A 15,334-nucleotide genomic window follows, 5' to 3' on the forward strand; every position below is an offset into this window, starting at 1 on the left:
TCTCTCGACACCTGACTGTTAGGAACACAAAGCAACAGCAGATGTCTTGAAACTGACTCCGGACTCCTCTGAGTTCATTTGAAGCACCGATCCGGGCGTCAGAACAGACACGCTCTCTCCTTGCCTCGGTGCCTCACAGCTACAACAGGCAGATGGAGGGTTAGCTGGTCAGCTCGGAAAGAAAGCAGAGTTTCAGCTCACATGCTGATTCTTACATTTTGAACGTCTCAGTGCATGCAGCTCGTGCACACATGAGTCTTAGATGCCCACGACTTTCCATTAATGTCTCATTTTAAACATCCTGGGGTTATCTGAAGCTGGATGTGGAATTACACCAGTGGTACATGCATCATTTTTCATGAAAGAAGCCACGTGACAAATGAAACATGAAACAACACTCCACTCTTATAAATAATAGCCCAGCCCTGACAGTGTAGAAGAACAGGAGAAGGGGAGAAAGCTAAAGCTCATTTGCATATTGTTTGAAGCCAAGCCAAACACACAACGAGCCCTCCATTATCCCACAAGAGAGTTCATTTGCGCCAAGTGCACATAGCATACAGTAGGTAGGTTAAATAATTGAGATGGGATCTTTTATTTAGAAACAGATTGGCTACAACACGTTAATCCAGAACTGTCATTCTGCCAACCAACCAACTCCTCCCAGGCTTCCCACCAGGCCGAGGGGTAATGTATCCATGGTGGCAGGCGCTGCTGGTGCAGTGCAGAGTTACCATCTTGTTTGTATCATCACTAATGATCATAAACTGCTTGACAGCAGAGCAGTGTTTGTGCGAGGACTTCAACACTTTGGGCCACATGCAGCAACATCCTCTTACATTTTGTGTTTTCTCCTAATTAACTGTTAAGAGAAAAAATAAGAGAGGTCAAAGTCAGATGCACCAAACATTCTTAACTATCCAAATATGCTCTTAACTCAGTGCACAGAATGATGAATCCCACTTGATCATAAGTAAACTACTAGCATAAGTAAGCCGTTGGTGTATGAATGGTAAGAAGTTGGTATATTTATCATTGAAAAAAAATTAGCAGAACAATCTCAGGTTTGAGCTTCAGATCATTTTCATCATAAGATTAAGAGATTAAAACACAGCTTCCCAAATGAAGATTTTCCCTCATCACAAGTGCAAATGTTGACTCATTTTGCCTGGATGATACTCGTTCCTGTATTAAGTACATTATCCATATTGGATGCTCGTTTAATCTGACTGTACTGATCAACCCTTGTACTTAAGTATTAAAAGTGAAAGACCGCAGTGCAGAAAAATGTTCGTCAATTTAATACATCAGAAATAATTAAAAGGAAATGCAGCAATTCCTCATAAGTTAGGAGCTAAGACCATGAAATCTTTTTGCATGAAATTATCAAAAGAGTCACCAATTAATTTTTTTTTATCAGTCAACTACTTTCAGCTACACTTGTATATTTTCATATGGTTTGTGTATAAAGATCATAATTTGTGAAGTAACTGAAGTTATTAAATAATTTTTGGGGAGTAAAAAGTACACTAATTCCCTTTTAAGTGACGTTGAGAAGTAGAAGGTGGCATAAGATTAAAATACTGAAGTAAAAGTACTTCAAATTTGTCCGTGTACAGTGTTTGTGTAAATGTACTCAGTCAGCATTGACCTTCTGTTAAGCCTTTGTGATGGTCCAACAGCTGTCGGAGTAAGCATGGAGCCCACACTGTAACTAACTGCACTCTGATGAAATATTATTGTATTTTTGGAAAAATGAAACAGTGATTCCAGAGAGAAGCAGACAGAGGGGTCTACAGTCTGTGTTTGAAGGATATATCCAGGATGTCAAACTGACTCAGCAGCAACAACAGGTTAAAAAGACAAAGATAGTTAGAAGCTAAAGCCAAACTATAGGCTACAGATCACAGTGTAAAAGTGAACCACCACATCACAACAATGAATATAAAGGGAAACTTTGCTGATATTGAACCAGCAGTGTGGCATTGCAGTGTGTGCAGATGAATGGTGTTTGGCTTCGACCTCTGCTGCCAGACAGGCAGGGATCTCCAGGGGAAGTCAAACACCGTTCATCTGCGCACACTGCAATGACACACAGCTGGTTGAATATCAGCAAAGTTTCCCTGCTTCCCTTCACTGGTTCCTGTACAGCAGGGTCAGTCTTTTTTCCACTGTTATAACCATTAAAAATAAAAAGCAGCATGTGTATACATTCAGTAGGCTATATCTTCAGTAGCTAGCTAGCTAACCCTACATTTTTCAGGGTTTGATTTTAGTTTTGGAATAGGGAAGAAACGTATATCTTTTTCCAACCTCTCTAGGTAATGAGTATCATTAATACATGACGTGCCCCAGGCACAACATTTAGCTCCAAATCCACAAAACCAGCCCTGAAAATGAAGGAAGTCTGAAACGATTGCATTAGAGTTAATGGAACACAGCTGCGTTGTTGTCGGACCCTGGTCTGAGCCAGCCTGATGCTACGTTATGATTGGCCAGTCTGCTTCCGAGGATGGGACTAAGCAAAGGGTCGATTGGGATCAATAGACCTATGGAAGTATTTCTTTAGCCCGCAAATTCAACGTTCTAATCATTATAATTACTCTAAAACATGTGATAATATAAGTGAGGGGCAAAAATAAGAAAACAGTGGCAAATCCCAGAAGTCATAGGTGACGTAAGAACAAATCATGGATATGAACAAAAATATGAGGATCTGTTGCTGGATCGCTGCCTGCATGAGACATGTTGGTTGATACAAGGTGTGTTTTTTCAGTCCATTAAACATATATGTGCAAGCTGTTCTGTTTCTTCGTACCTCTTTCTCTGCCATGTCTAACAGAAATCAATTTAAGGATACAGAAATCTAAGCACATTTTTTTGAAAGTCAACAGCAATTACACATTGTGTCGTGACCGTAATGAAACAAGCAGTGGGAACACCTGCTTTTAATGAAGCAGCAGCCTGATGAATAATAGAACACGTTGCCTTTTGTTTGTCCTTTGGTTTCTGATCGATTGTAAAGGTTATCCCATATCAGAGGGTAAAAGCGTTTGACCCTCCCCACTGCACAGAGGGCAGGAGTTTCTAATAACCAATTCAGTTATTAACACTTGGGCGTTTTCGTGCTATACATCATCTTTCTGTCCCTCAGTCCTCTCCTCTCAATCACAGGGGTTATGAAGGCGACCAGGGCAAAGATAAAGCGACATGTGATGGGTACAGAATCTTTTCAGTTTCATTCTCTCTCTCTTACCGGTACACAGTAATTGTCTCTCTGCCCTTCTCGCTCCTGTACTCTATCTGCCTCCCTCTCTTCTCATTCCTCCTTAGAGCTACAATAATCAGCAGTGAACGAGCCATGCCCTGAAAATTCCTGGCCATTGAAGTGTCAGACACTTAGATGAATAGATGTATCCTCTGCCCGCGCCTATAATTACTTCCAAGTCATTGAGACTCTTATCCGAAATGGTCCATGACGGTGCTGTAATATTGATGTTAAAAGCTATTCAGGTATATATGGTAACTGCAATAACAGAGATAATGATAGTGACATCCTGGCTCGCTGGAATGGATTATAGCTCCGTCCTCCATGCAAAACACTTTTAGGGCTTTATGCATGCACTTGTTTTGTAGAGTTGTTTTCTTCATGCTGATTTTTTTCTCTCCTCAAAGAGAGTTCTCTGTTCAAATGCCAAGTCAGGAACAACTTCCCAGATATTTTTGTCACACAAGTAAACACGTTAAATGTTATCCCCACAACGGCAGCTGTAATCATAGGATTTTCTGAAGGTTATTAAACCATGGCAGCCTGCTCCTGTATGGAATATGTGAAATAAAAATATGCTTAATTGAAGACTAGTAGCCTTTTTGTTCATCCTTCACTTAGCACATGCATGATTTATTTGGGAGGGCGGGGAGTTTGTGCCTCAAGTAATCAGCTCATGCGAGGTTTCCTTGTCGGCGGGAGCTGATGTTGAAGTGGATTAGGATTGTACAGTATGTACAGTCGTGGCACTGAAGTTCAACTCCCACAGCCAGATTACTCACATATCAATAAACATGACCTTTCCTTGACCTAATCTTCAGTCGTATGTCATAATGCAATTTCACATCCCGGCACGCACATCAATGTAGTAGCACGGAAATGCTAATGCTTGTTGGCTTATGTTAAACTGTATTTACATGTTACTGAATTTAGCATATTTTCTTGAACCATAAGGCATGTTTAAGATTCTTCTGGTACTCATCATTCTAACCTCGTCTACATGGGAAATGTATGCAGAAATACTGTACAGGGGGAAATTTGAGGATATTTATTTTATTTACAAGACCATCATTGTGCAGTAAAAACAGTGGTTCTCAGACATTTTAGTCATACCCCTCTTCAGAAGCCAAAACCTTGAGTTTCTGCTGAAAGAAGAAGAGGGATGACTTAAAAGCACAGGGGACACACCCCCCTCAACACAACATCAAATAGCGGAGGGCCTTTGATGAAATTTAAACCTTAAATCAATGCAGAAAAGGCAGAAATTGGTGCATAAAAGATCGTAAAGAAAGTGTTTGACAACCAAATATTTTCTGGTGGAGGACCCCTAAACCCCAACCTCATATGTTCCCTCCACCCAATTGAAATGAAACCTACACCCTTGAGGTCCTCGTGATAAGTAAACACTGATCTTCATGTACAAATGGGTGAATTGCTCCTTTAAAGCAAGACACTCGGCTCTGAAGAGAAAAATCTGCAGCACCATTGTATCAGGCTTTTTTTTCTCACCAGAAAAATGAATCCTTCACTTTGATAAAACTTCAGTGGAGTAAGGTGATAAATTCTCTGTCCCCCTCCTCAGGTTCTTTCTCTGGGTGCAGACGTGCTGCCTGAGTATAAGCTCCAAACACCACGCATGGACAAGTGGACCATCCTTCACTACAGTCCCTTCAAAGCAGTGTGGGACTGGCTCATCCTGCTGCTGGTCATCTACACCGCCATTTTCACACCCTACTCTGCTGCCTTCCTCCTCAATGACATCGAGGAGCAGAGGAGGCGGGAGTGCGGCTACTCCTGCTCACCCCTCAACGTGGTGGATCTGATAGTGGACATTATGTTCATCGTGGACATCCTTATAAACTTTAGGACCACGTATGTCAACACCAACGAGGAAGTGGTCAGCCACCCGGCCAAGATTGCCATCCACTACTTTAAAGGCTGGTTCCTCATAGACATGGTAGCTGCCATCCCGTTCGACCTGCTCATCTTTGGCTCAGGATCAGATGAGGTGAGAGGGGGTAAATCAGTTACTTAGTCATGCTGTACGGGCAGCCTGGGTCGTGAGTGATAGTCGTGTAGACTCAGAGGAAGCTTATTGTTATTGGACATGCTGAATATTTTGTGGTCAATGTGTTTTCTCTGCAGTACAGTACGCAATTTTATTCATCACAACAATCCATACAGTAACCATCTGCAGTTCGATACCACTGAAGTGCCACAAGTTAAATGAAAGTAGGATTTATAATGCTTCTGAGACGGCGATAGTTGCCTGCTAAAAGCACCTTTGTTCGCCCCCTCTGGCAGTGAGAGTAATGAAACAAACATTGTCAGTGCATACTTATGACACATCCTGTCAGGTGAGCTGTTTGTGTTTTATGTGTCTCATGTTTACACGGCTAAGGGCTTATATATTCTTAGCGTTAGAGAAAGAGAACTTTTCACTCTGCAATGTGTTGGCTGTATCTATGCCATCATAAAGGACGCATGAAAGTATGAGGGCAGGGGCGTTTATAAAGTTTGAAACGGATGTATCTATTTTTGTATGTCAAGGGAGTATTAATGAGCCTAAACTGGTTTGTAAGAGTGGTGGTTGCCAGTGCTGCATCGCTTCATGTATTCGACCTGTCACCATATACTTAAGCCACTCATGATTCTTCTTGAGCCTACTCTGAAATAGGAGCTAAAAGAAGTCCCTCAAAATGGCATTTTAAGAACTACGACTATAACTACTACTACTATTTGAGACCACAAACTTTTTCACCTTGCAAAGCCGAGTCCCTCCTTGGTTACTCCTGTGTCATGATGTGAAGCCAGAGCTCCAGCAGTCATGTTTTTGAGCTGTTTATACGACTAAAGCAATCTGATGCTGGGCTGTCACATCTGCTTCCCTCTGCTCTCTTTTCATCAGCGCCAGACTGGACGGCCCCGGGCAATCCAAATCAGTTAAAAAGGTCTCAGCCTCCCTAACCATTCTGCCTGTGAGAAACTATTTTGCTCGTGATGTGTGTCTGAGGGAGATGGCTCTGCAAGTTATCTAATGCTCAGAGAGAGCAGTTTAGAGAGTGCAGTAACAGTCATTATGAGCCTACACTGCAGTGCTTACCTTTATATTTAGATCCTACTGTACTTTTGAATATTAACAAGTTAAGTGAAATGCAATTCGATGTCAGTCTGACACCTAGTTTCAGTTTTCAAATTATGGAGGAGCTAAAGCATGCAGAGGAGAACACAGGCTACTGAATTGTGTTACAGTGCCAGATGCTAAGATGTGTGATGTGACACCCCCTCCCCCAAAACACACACTCAAAACATCCCAGATTGATGTGTGTGTTGAGGGCAAGGCCTCATTGTCAGTTCATTGGTTTGCAGAGTCATTTTTTACCATTAGGTGTGTGTTCCTGTGAGGGGGTCCATGGTTTGAGGCCATCAGTGAGTGGCAGGTGAAGAAAAAAGAGCAGACAGCCGAGCGACGCCACAGCACGATGTATGTCCTCGTCATAGAGCTAGATGACTGGTGCAGTGACAGAATGTGTGTTCCCGTTACAGCTCGTGTCAAAAGCACACAGTGACGGGATGAGTGGCGACAAAATGTTGTATTTTTAGCTCCTCCAATCACCAGAACAAACTGAAAATATCACATCCATGTACACTTTTAGTTCCTGCCTTTAAGGTGTGTTATTTTAGCTCTTTGTGCAGAGACAGATACTATTTTTATATTTTTAGACATAATCTCGTGCACCTTTGTTGCCTGGAAACCGACAATACGGTATGATTCTTTTTTTTTTCTTTTTTTTTTTGCTGATTTCATTAGAAACATGGCAGGTTGAAATCTCCCATGAGAGCTTCTTGTCAGTGCTGGATTTCTGCTCTGCAGGAAGGCAAATGAAAAGAAATGGTGCGGTGCTGAATTTACCTGCAGGAGTCATTTGAGCTCCTCCATCATTTTCGTATCAATGTCCTGTTGTGATAAGATGAGATTGTTTGCCTATTATGTCCGTGTTCACATGTTTATAGTTTCCAAATTTGAGGTAATGGCAAATTACGTCGGCTCAGAGTGAAAATGTGCTCTAAACCAGAATGCAAATATTATTTTCAGGGTAGAGTTGATGCACATTAACGACTAAACTAAGCAAAGACACTCTTTATCCAGAATGTCTCAGGGCATGTGTGATTTTACTTTGAAATCTCTTTCAGTTCTCAGTAATAAATTAACAGACATTAGTCCACAGTCACGCTTTATTTGTTGTCAATGAAGCAGTTCCAGAAAATTGCTCATGTCAATAATTATTATTGATTGGAGCTTATCCTGGGACGAGAGCTATTTATGCTCACAAATATTAAATTCAGCTTTTCAGCTCAAAGTGAACCACGTCCCCTTTTTATAGCAGATTTTTCATATATATTTTAATGCAAATTGAAATAGCTTTTATTGAATTCAACCCCACCCTCCCCTCGCATTTAGACTCTGTCTTTGTTTTGTCACATTGTAACATGTGCATTATTTTTCGCCTTTGGTTGAAACAGACTGGACAGAAATTCACTCCAACTCTATCATGCTGCAAAACCTGCAGCAGCGGCTGAGCTAAACAAAGAAGAAAGAGGAGGCAGGTTCATTGTAACAAGCAGCCCCCTCAATCTCACTTTTGCCCTGCTGGAATTGTGCAAACAGTCAGAATAGACACAGACTTATGTTAAAAAATCTTTTTACTCAGACAGTATTATTGTTTGTTTTATTATTAGAGTAGATGAATAAGCAAAGCAATATTGCTGACTTGTTCTGTGACCTGTACAGCTCCAGTGCACAGAGGGAATATGACCATTTTTGACATTTTGACATCATACGGGCTGTAAGGAACATTGTTAAAGCTGCAGTAATCAATATTTTCATATTAACAATGGATTACATGACCACGTGTGTGTGTGAAAGGTGAGAATCATCAGCAGCTCTGCTGTTCCCCTACAGCATCTCCCAGCATATTGTTTTGGTTTCTTGGCTGTGGTTCAGTCTTGCTGTTCTCATCAGTGTTGTGTTCTGCTGCAGCAGGTCGCTGTTTCAGGGAGAAAGCTCCAAAAATTTAATGTACCCTATTTACCCAGCACCAAACAGCAGACAGACAAAGTTAGCAACCAGCTGGTGAACATAGTGGAGCATTTCACAGCTTAAGGAAGGGTGACTGCAGGTCCTTAAAACGACTTGCAGTGTCTTTAATTCAATTCTATAAATATGTAGGGCCTTAAAACTCAACAAATAGTCTTAATAATAATCACAAATATTATCTAATTTCATGTATCCATCTTTCAATTGCTTTTTGTCAAAATGTGTATTGTATTGTGTGTTAAAGTTGACATTTCTGATAGGGATGTCCCAATCCAGCTTTTTCCACTTCCGATCCGATACCGATAATACAGCCTTGAGTTTTGGCCGATACCGATACCGATCTGATCCAAGCACGTATTATACATATTCACTTATTTTGTTGTCAGTCATGTTAGAAAAGGTTTGATCAAGCGATATTACTCTAACAAGAAGAACTACTTAATCGGGTTAGTTAGAATGATCCACAACAGTTGGTATGATTAACTGACTTGTTTATTGTTAACAGCGTTAAATAAACAAACTTTAAACTTGAACATTAACATTAAATAAAAAATATAGCTGGTTTCCTTTGGCTGCTTTGGCCCCTTAATAAATAGAAAATAAATCAACACAAGAAATCTTTAAAATGTCTAATATTGAAATTAAAATAGCAGCAAGACTCCACACACTTGTGCTTTGGCCCCCTAATCAATAAAAAAATAGATTAACACCACAAGACATTGTTGACATTTAACAAACAATGCAGCCTTTCCTTTTCAGTTATTTTAGTAGTGTCAGTGCCAGCTTGGTGCCGCTGTTTCCTGGGACCAACAGAGGGGACAAAAAACCACACACAATATTGTACAACTGTTTAAACAAGCAATAGTCCACCCATGGCTCCAGTTTCACTAATTGTGCCCAAAACAATGCCATCAGTGCTCTTTACTTAAACAGTAAGAGTGTAAACCAAATAAAAATATCACTCTCAAAAAACCAGAGCAGAAAACAAATAGTCAGTTAACTAAGTTGACCGTTACTCTTCCTACCCTCCGTGTGTCTGCCGTCTGCATGCTGGCCTGGTGGATTGATAGTAAGAGCTGGAGCGGATCACTGGAATGGACTGCTTGAATCGCGGAGCGCTGGGCTGGCCGGAAAACCTGGATCGGATTCCGTGAAAAACTGGATCGGAGTTCTTCTTTTTCCATGCAGTCCGATCCGATGCACGTTTTTTGCTAATATACAGATTTGCCGATACAGATCCGAATATCGGATCGGGACATCCCTAATTTCTGATGTTAGAAATCTTTAAACCTACCATTGCACCTAATACTGTCTTTTTGCTTTATATTTGCACAAAAAATGTAGTATATAAATATATTCCTATAGCCTATAAAACCCGCCTCTGCACAAGACTAAATATATTATAATTTATATTTACCTGCACTGCTTGAATGAGAGATATTTGATTAGTCCAAAAATCAGTTTAAAATGATCTTAAAAATATCTTAAAAATCATTCAATTTAAGTGTCTGATACCTATAGACTCCCTTTAAAGAGCCAGATATTCTTCTCAGTAGGTGGTGGAGACCAAAACAGCTGAAAGTTAAGTGGATATTGCACTTATATTCATCAGATGTGCGCAAACATGACCCCAAATAAATGCTAACATCGCGGTATCTCTTGGGTGTGTAAGTGGGCAACTGTTTGCTATATCAGCTCAAAAAATAGTAATATGTCAATATTGTGTTTACAGCTTCTGCTGCCCACATTGTTGTTGATGAGGTTTACTATGCAGGATTTTTTTATTACTGTTTGTAAACAGTATTGCCAGCCAAAGTGAAAGTATAAGCTAGCCCCAGATTCCCTCCGTTTGGAGTTTCGCCTGGCTATATTTGCATTTTTCAGTGCTGTGTCTGCAAGTTGTTGTTTTTTTGCATCCTCTTAGATGTGTGCTGCTTACAGTCCTACAACTGAGTCTCTGCAGATCGATACACCCCTACATACATAAGTGATGATTAAGAAGGATTAGTTCTGTATTAAACTCTACATTGCTTTTTAGGAAAATCCTATATCATTAGTACAAAGTAAAATCAAATATAACACTGAGAAATGTTCCCATGAGTCAAAAAACTGGTGGCAGGAGTTCCAAATGTGCCCAGAGACTAAGCTTTATTAGTGTCAATCCAATGTCAACTTTATACACAGTTTTATAAGAGAACACCTGTAATATTTGACAGCTTGTTGTGCCCACATACACAGAGTCAGAAGGTTACAGCCTAACTTCAGTTGACTCTTGGTGTTTTAAAGTGGCCAGGCGAGCCTGGAAAGCCACAGTGGCAGATGGCCAGAGGGATATTCAGCGGATATGTTTTATACAGCTGGTTGCTAATGGGAGCTTTAGCCTGGCTCCTCAGCCCCAAACGCCTCCGACTTACTGTAAGCCCAGATTTTAATCAACATTACACTGTGTGGGCCACATCATACAGCGTGCGCTGTGTCATCTGTGCAGGTCACTCAGATAGAGTCAGCAGCACTACACCTAAGGCACTGCATGCTCACAAACGATGGATAATTTAGGGCTCATCTGTTCCTACATATGATTCATTCACTGTTCGCTCAGTTGTCAGTGAAAGGGCGCGCTGGCCGGATGCACAGCAGTGAATGATGGCGGTGATTTAGGGGTGAGATTGGGAGGACGGAGGCTCATTAATGGACCCATCAGAAGCAGCTACTGTGCTCTTCCTCACCATGACGGAGACGCACTCCACCTCATGAATCATCTTCTTTACAGAAAAACTCCACCAGCCCCTTTCCTGCTTCTAATACTTTGAATAAGACGCGTTATATTGACTCACCTGTTCATGAGGCCGAAATGAGGACACGTAGATGAGAAGTAGCACAACTTCTGCAGAAGGCTGTGGGTAATGATTTCCCCAAGGATATTAGGATAATTGTCAGGCGTGATAGGGAGTGGTAGTACCTATTAGCATTCTTACTTCTTGTGTTTACAGATTGCATGACACTAATAGATCCGGACTCTTGTTATGGCTGTATGTTGCCCCGCTCTCCACAACTCCCCTCCCATAGACTGTCTTAATTTAGTCAGGCTAGAAAATTGAGACGGGAGGATTAAAGTGCTTTAAATTAAACAGAACAGAAGGCCGTGTGTGTACATTGTAATGTATGTGTGTGTGTGTGTGTGTGTGTGTGTGTGTGTATTCTGTGGGGCTGCTTAGATGCTGTTTTCTTCCCCCTGACTGGCTTTGAGGCTTTGTCAAAGGTTCCAAGCAGCTGATATTTATGTTTTTTAGAGCTAATTTTGCCATTGTCATATGCAGTTATTCAAAAGTGCTTTATCATCAGCCAAATGAATGAATCACCAAACTCCCCCCTCTCACATACGTGTATTTGCATACCAGTCTGTTCCACCAAAGCCACTTGCATACTGACTGTATGATTTGCAGAGCCATAGGCAGCCCTGTCTCCATCAGTGAAGTTGTGTTGACACTCGGGGACGCTGAGACCTTGAAAGATTTGTCTGCAGCAGGAATCAGGAATGATCCAGGAGTGATCCACTGTCTAGCCTGTGTGTCTCGCATGTGTAGTGTGTGTGAATAAGATTAAGCATTCCTAAGCTACATATGTTTTTGAATCTCTACTGAGCCGATCGTCCTCGTGACCCTGACCCTGACCCTTGACCCTGAAAGAAGACAAACAACTTGTTCACTTTGATTGCAGGGAACGCTGTTATCAGTGTCTACTGACATACTTGACATACTGGTCATATTTGGAAATTTACATTGTACCTTATTGGGACAGTAAAAGGTCACATTTTCAATCGTTGACTGAATATATCCAGGGTTGGGTCCCAAACTTGGTACTTTTAAGAGTACTGGCCGAATTATGTTGGCACTACTGAGTACCGATTCATGTTAAATCAATTGGTGCCAAATTTCAGTTCCTGAAAGCACAAGTGGATGAGATGGTGCACCACTTTCCAGCGTGGTCAGGGGAGCCACTCAAGACAATTTGGGACAGGAAAAAAAACAGGTCTCAGCAGGAACGTGGTTCAGTGGTGCCAGGTGGAAACCTTCCCCATGTCTACCACACACGTCAGCATTTTTCACTCATACATTTTTCACTACAGATACGCTCTCATTCTAACCTATGCAGTTGTCTGCACTCGCTCTGTTCAGGCTGGTGTCTCAGCTGTATCTCTGTATCTCGTAACCATGACCTGTAGCATTAATTTATTATACGTTTACCTTTTTTTGGCAGTACGCACATAAACACAGTGTTGATGCCCAAAAAAAGGCACTGAGTAAATATATTTATCTACATTTTGCGACCTAGGTGGTTTGTAATCCCACAGTTGCTCCCTTTAGTTTTTCCCAGCAGCTCGACATTCAGAAATAGTTTTTGCAACTGAAATTACATTTTTGTTATTACAGACAGAGTAAAGAATCGAAAAAAGGAAGCATTGGATACCAGTACAGAATTCTAGGTACTGATACCAGAGTATCAGTCCAAATGTGAACTGTACCCAATCCCAGATATAACTGCTGATTGAGTACTTTTTTTTTTTTTTTTTTAAATAAATTTGAGCTGTTAGTTAAAAGGCAAAGAGGTTCTAGCATCATTTGAGTAGGTGCTTCACAGTTTACAGTTTTATCCAGGGGAGAGAACAACATAACCACTTCCTTTCTGACATTATAGAATAAAACAATGATATAATGTACAGAAGAGCTACTGTATGGACCAATTCTGGACACTGTCCTGACAATAGCCCACAATACAAATAGTATGGGCATAAGCAGGGAGCAGATAATGTCCACAAGGTCAAGAAGAATCTCCAAGTTTATGTTTTGTTTGCTCTGGCAGATGTGCTGAGCCTCCTCCACTTTGGACAGATTTCCAGCAGCCTGAGACGTCCCGGGCCAATCTCAATGGCTCTGTCTAATATGGGGCAGGTTTGAGACAAAGGCTGTTAAGTGGCGTGCCATAGAGGCAAGGTGGCTGCGGCTGATGTGGAACTTTGTGTTGAAGCCACTATCACGTCAACATTGAACAAACTGAATGGTGTATTTTAGCCAGAAGAACAACAATCAATTGTACTTTTCTTGAGAACAAAGATATGTTTGCCGTATGTCTGGCAGGATTTGGCAAAAGTTTAATACAACAAATCATACCAGCTCATCTCTACATGTTGTCATCATTTTTGATTTGCTCAGGGATCCCAGCCTAATGCTTTGTGATTGGCCATCTATACTGGGTAGGCCTGGTTACTCGTCACACTTTAACCCATGACTAACTAAACCCTGTATATCTCTGTTTGTTTTTCACCATAGACCACCACTCTGATCGGTTTACTGAAGACAGCCCGTCTTCTACGGCTGGTACGAGTTGCCCGTAAGCTGGACCGGTATTCAGAGTATGGTGCTGCCGTCCTCATGCTGCTTATGTGCATCTTTGCCCTCATCGCTCATTGGTTGGCCTGTATCTGGTACGCCATTGGCAACGTGGAGAAGCCTTACCTGGAGCATAAGATCGGCTGGCTGGACAACCTGGGAGTGTCGATAGGTGAACGTCCTTGTTTTTGTTCTACATTAAAACAAAGTGGTAACAGAAGGAAAACTTAGTGCCACTTTTCCTGCCAGATTTGGTCAATTTTTGTATGTGCTGTATTATTGTCGTTCATTGTAGGAAAAAAATATAACTACAGTGACCCCAGCTCGGGCCCCTCCATCAAAGATAAATACGTGACAGCACTCTACTTCACCTTCAGCAGTCTGACCAGTGTGGGCTTTGGGAATGTCTCCCCCAACACCAACTCTGAGAAGATCTTTTCCATCTGCGTCATGCTCATTGGATGTGAGTGACAGCTGAGTCACAGCACATATAGCATTTTAATCCTGTTATTACTGGAACCCTCTGTAATCAGGGTTGCATTAGGGAGATAGCGTCACACAGTAATTCATGTAGTGATTAAAACTCTATGATCAGAATTTTACAGGACATTTTTCAGATAAAAGCCAGTAAATATCAAAAGGATCTCATAAATTTAACATGGGTATTTTAAGTGTAAGATCCACTGTATTTTAGATGTACTATTATTACCCCTTAATTTATCACAGTTGTCATTTAATTCAGCATGAAGGCTTTTACATTACATCAGGTGGGTCTTTCCTGACACACAGGAGCAGCAACAGTAGTTTTGCGTAAATAGGAGAAGTAGGTACTGTGTATGAGCAGCCTCAGCCACCATGGCTCAACGTTCACCTGTATGGCTTCTCTCCCAGCTCTAATGTACGCCAGCATCTTTGGGAACGTGTCCGCCATCATCCAGAGGTTGTATTCAGGTACAGCCAGGTATCACCTCCAGATGCTACGGGTCAAAGAATTCATTCGCTTCCACCAGATCCCAAACCCACTGAGGCAGAGGCTGGAGGAGTACTTCCAACACGCCTGGACGTACACCAACGGCATCGATATGAATATGGTACGAGAGGAGTGTGTTTAACAGTGTGAGGCTTCTCGCCTCTAGCTTGTGTTTTTCTCCCAGCAATCGTAGCAAAATATAAAGTTAAAGGGACACTTCACCCCAGTATCAAAAACACATATTTCTCCTCTCACCTGTAGTGCTATTTATCAATCTAGATTGTTTTGGTGTGAGTTGCCGAGTGTTGGAGATATCGGCTGTACAGATGTCTGGATCTGGATTAACTGGGTCATGGAAAGAGACATTGCTGTTGAGTTTTTCAAATATACTTTTTTGGCGCTTTGAGCACCACAGGCTGAGTGCCATCGAGTTCCAATTTATTGAAGAGAAGGCCAATATCTCCAGCACTCAGCAACTCACACCAAAACAATCTAGACTGATGAATAGCACTACAGGTAAGAGAAAAAATTTGTATTTTTGATTTTGGGGTGAACTGTTTCTTCTCTTTCCCCAATATCATTTGTGTGAGTTTCAACTATCCTGTCGAGAA

The 15,334-nt window shown here is 41.4% G+C and overlaps 1 protein-coding gene across 7 annotated transcripts in view; it reads left to right on the forward strand.

Moving 5' to 3' along the window:
* kcnh7a (potassium channel, voltage gated eag related subfamily H, member 7a) overlaps positions 1–15,334 on the forward strand; it is a 97,620-nt gene that overhangs the window by 56,878 nt on the left and 25,408 nt on the right. For 4 of the 7 annotated variants that reach the window (XM_078165888.1, XM_033615582.2, XM_078165889.1 and 1 more), the window contains 4 exons: positions 4,851–5,276; positions 13,694–13,925; positions 14,049–14,216; positions 14,645–14,844. In XM_078165888.1, the coding sequence (XP_078022014.1) occupies positions 4,851–5,276; positions 13,694–13,925; positions 14,049–14,216; positions 14,645–14,844 (1,026 nt within the window). Of the gene's footprint in view, positions 1–4,850; positions 5,277–13,693; positions 13,926–14,048; positions 14,217–14,644; positions 14,846–15,334 lie in introns of all 7 variants that reach the window. The other 3 variants (XR_004501006.2, XR_004501007.2, XM_033615584.2) reach the window with 1 other exon arrangement.

This window comes from Epinephelus lanceolatus, chromosome 24 (assembly GCF_041903045.1).
Source record: "Epinephelus lanceolatus isolate andai-2023 chromosome 24, ASM4190304v1, whole genome shotgun sequence".
Classification (NCBI taxonomy): domain Eukaryota; kingdom Metazoa; phylum Chordata; class Actinopteri; order Perciformes; family Serranidae; genus Epinephelus; species Epinephelus lanceolatus.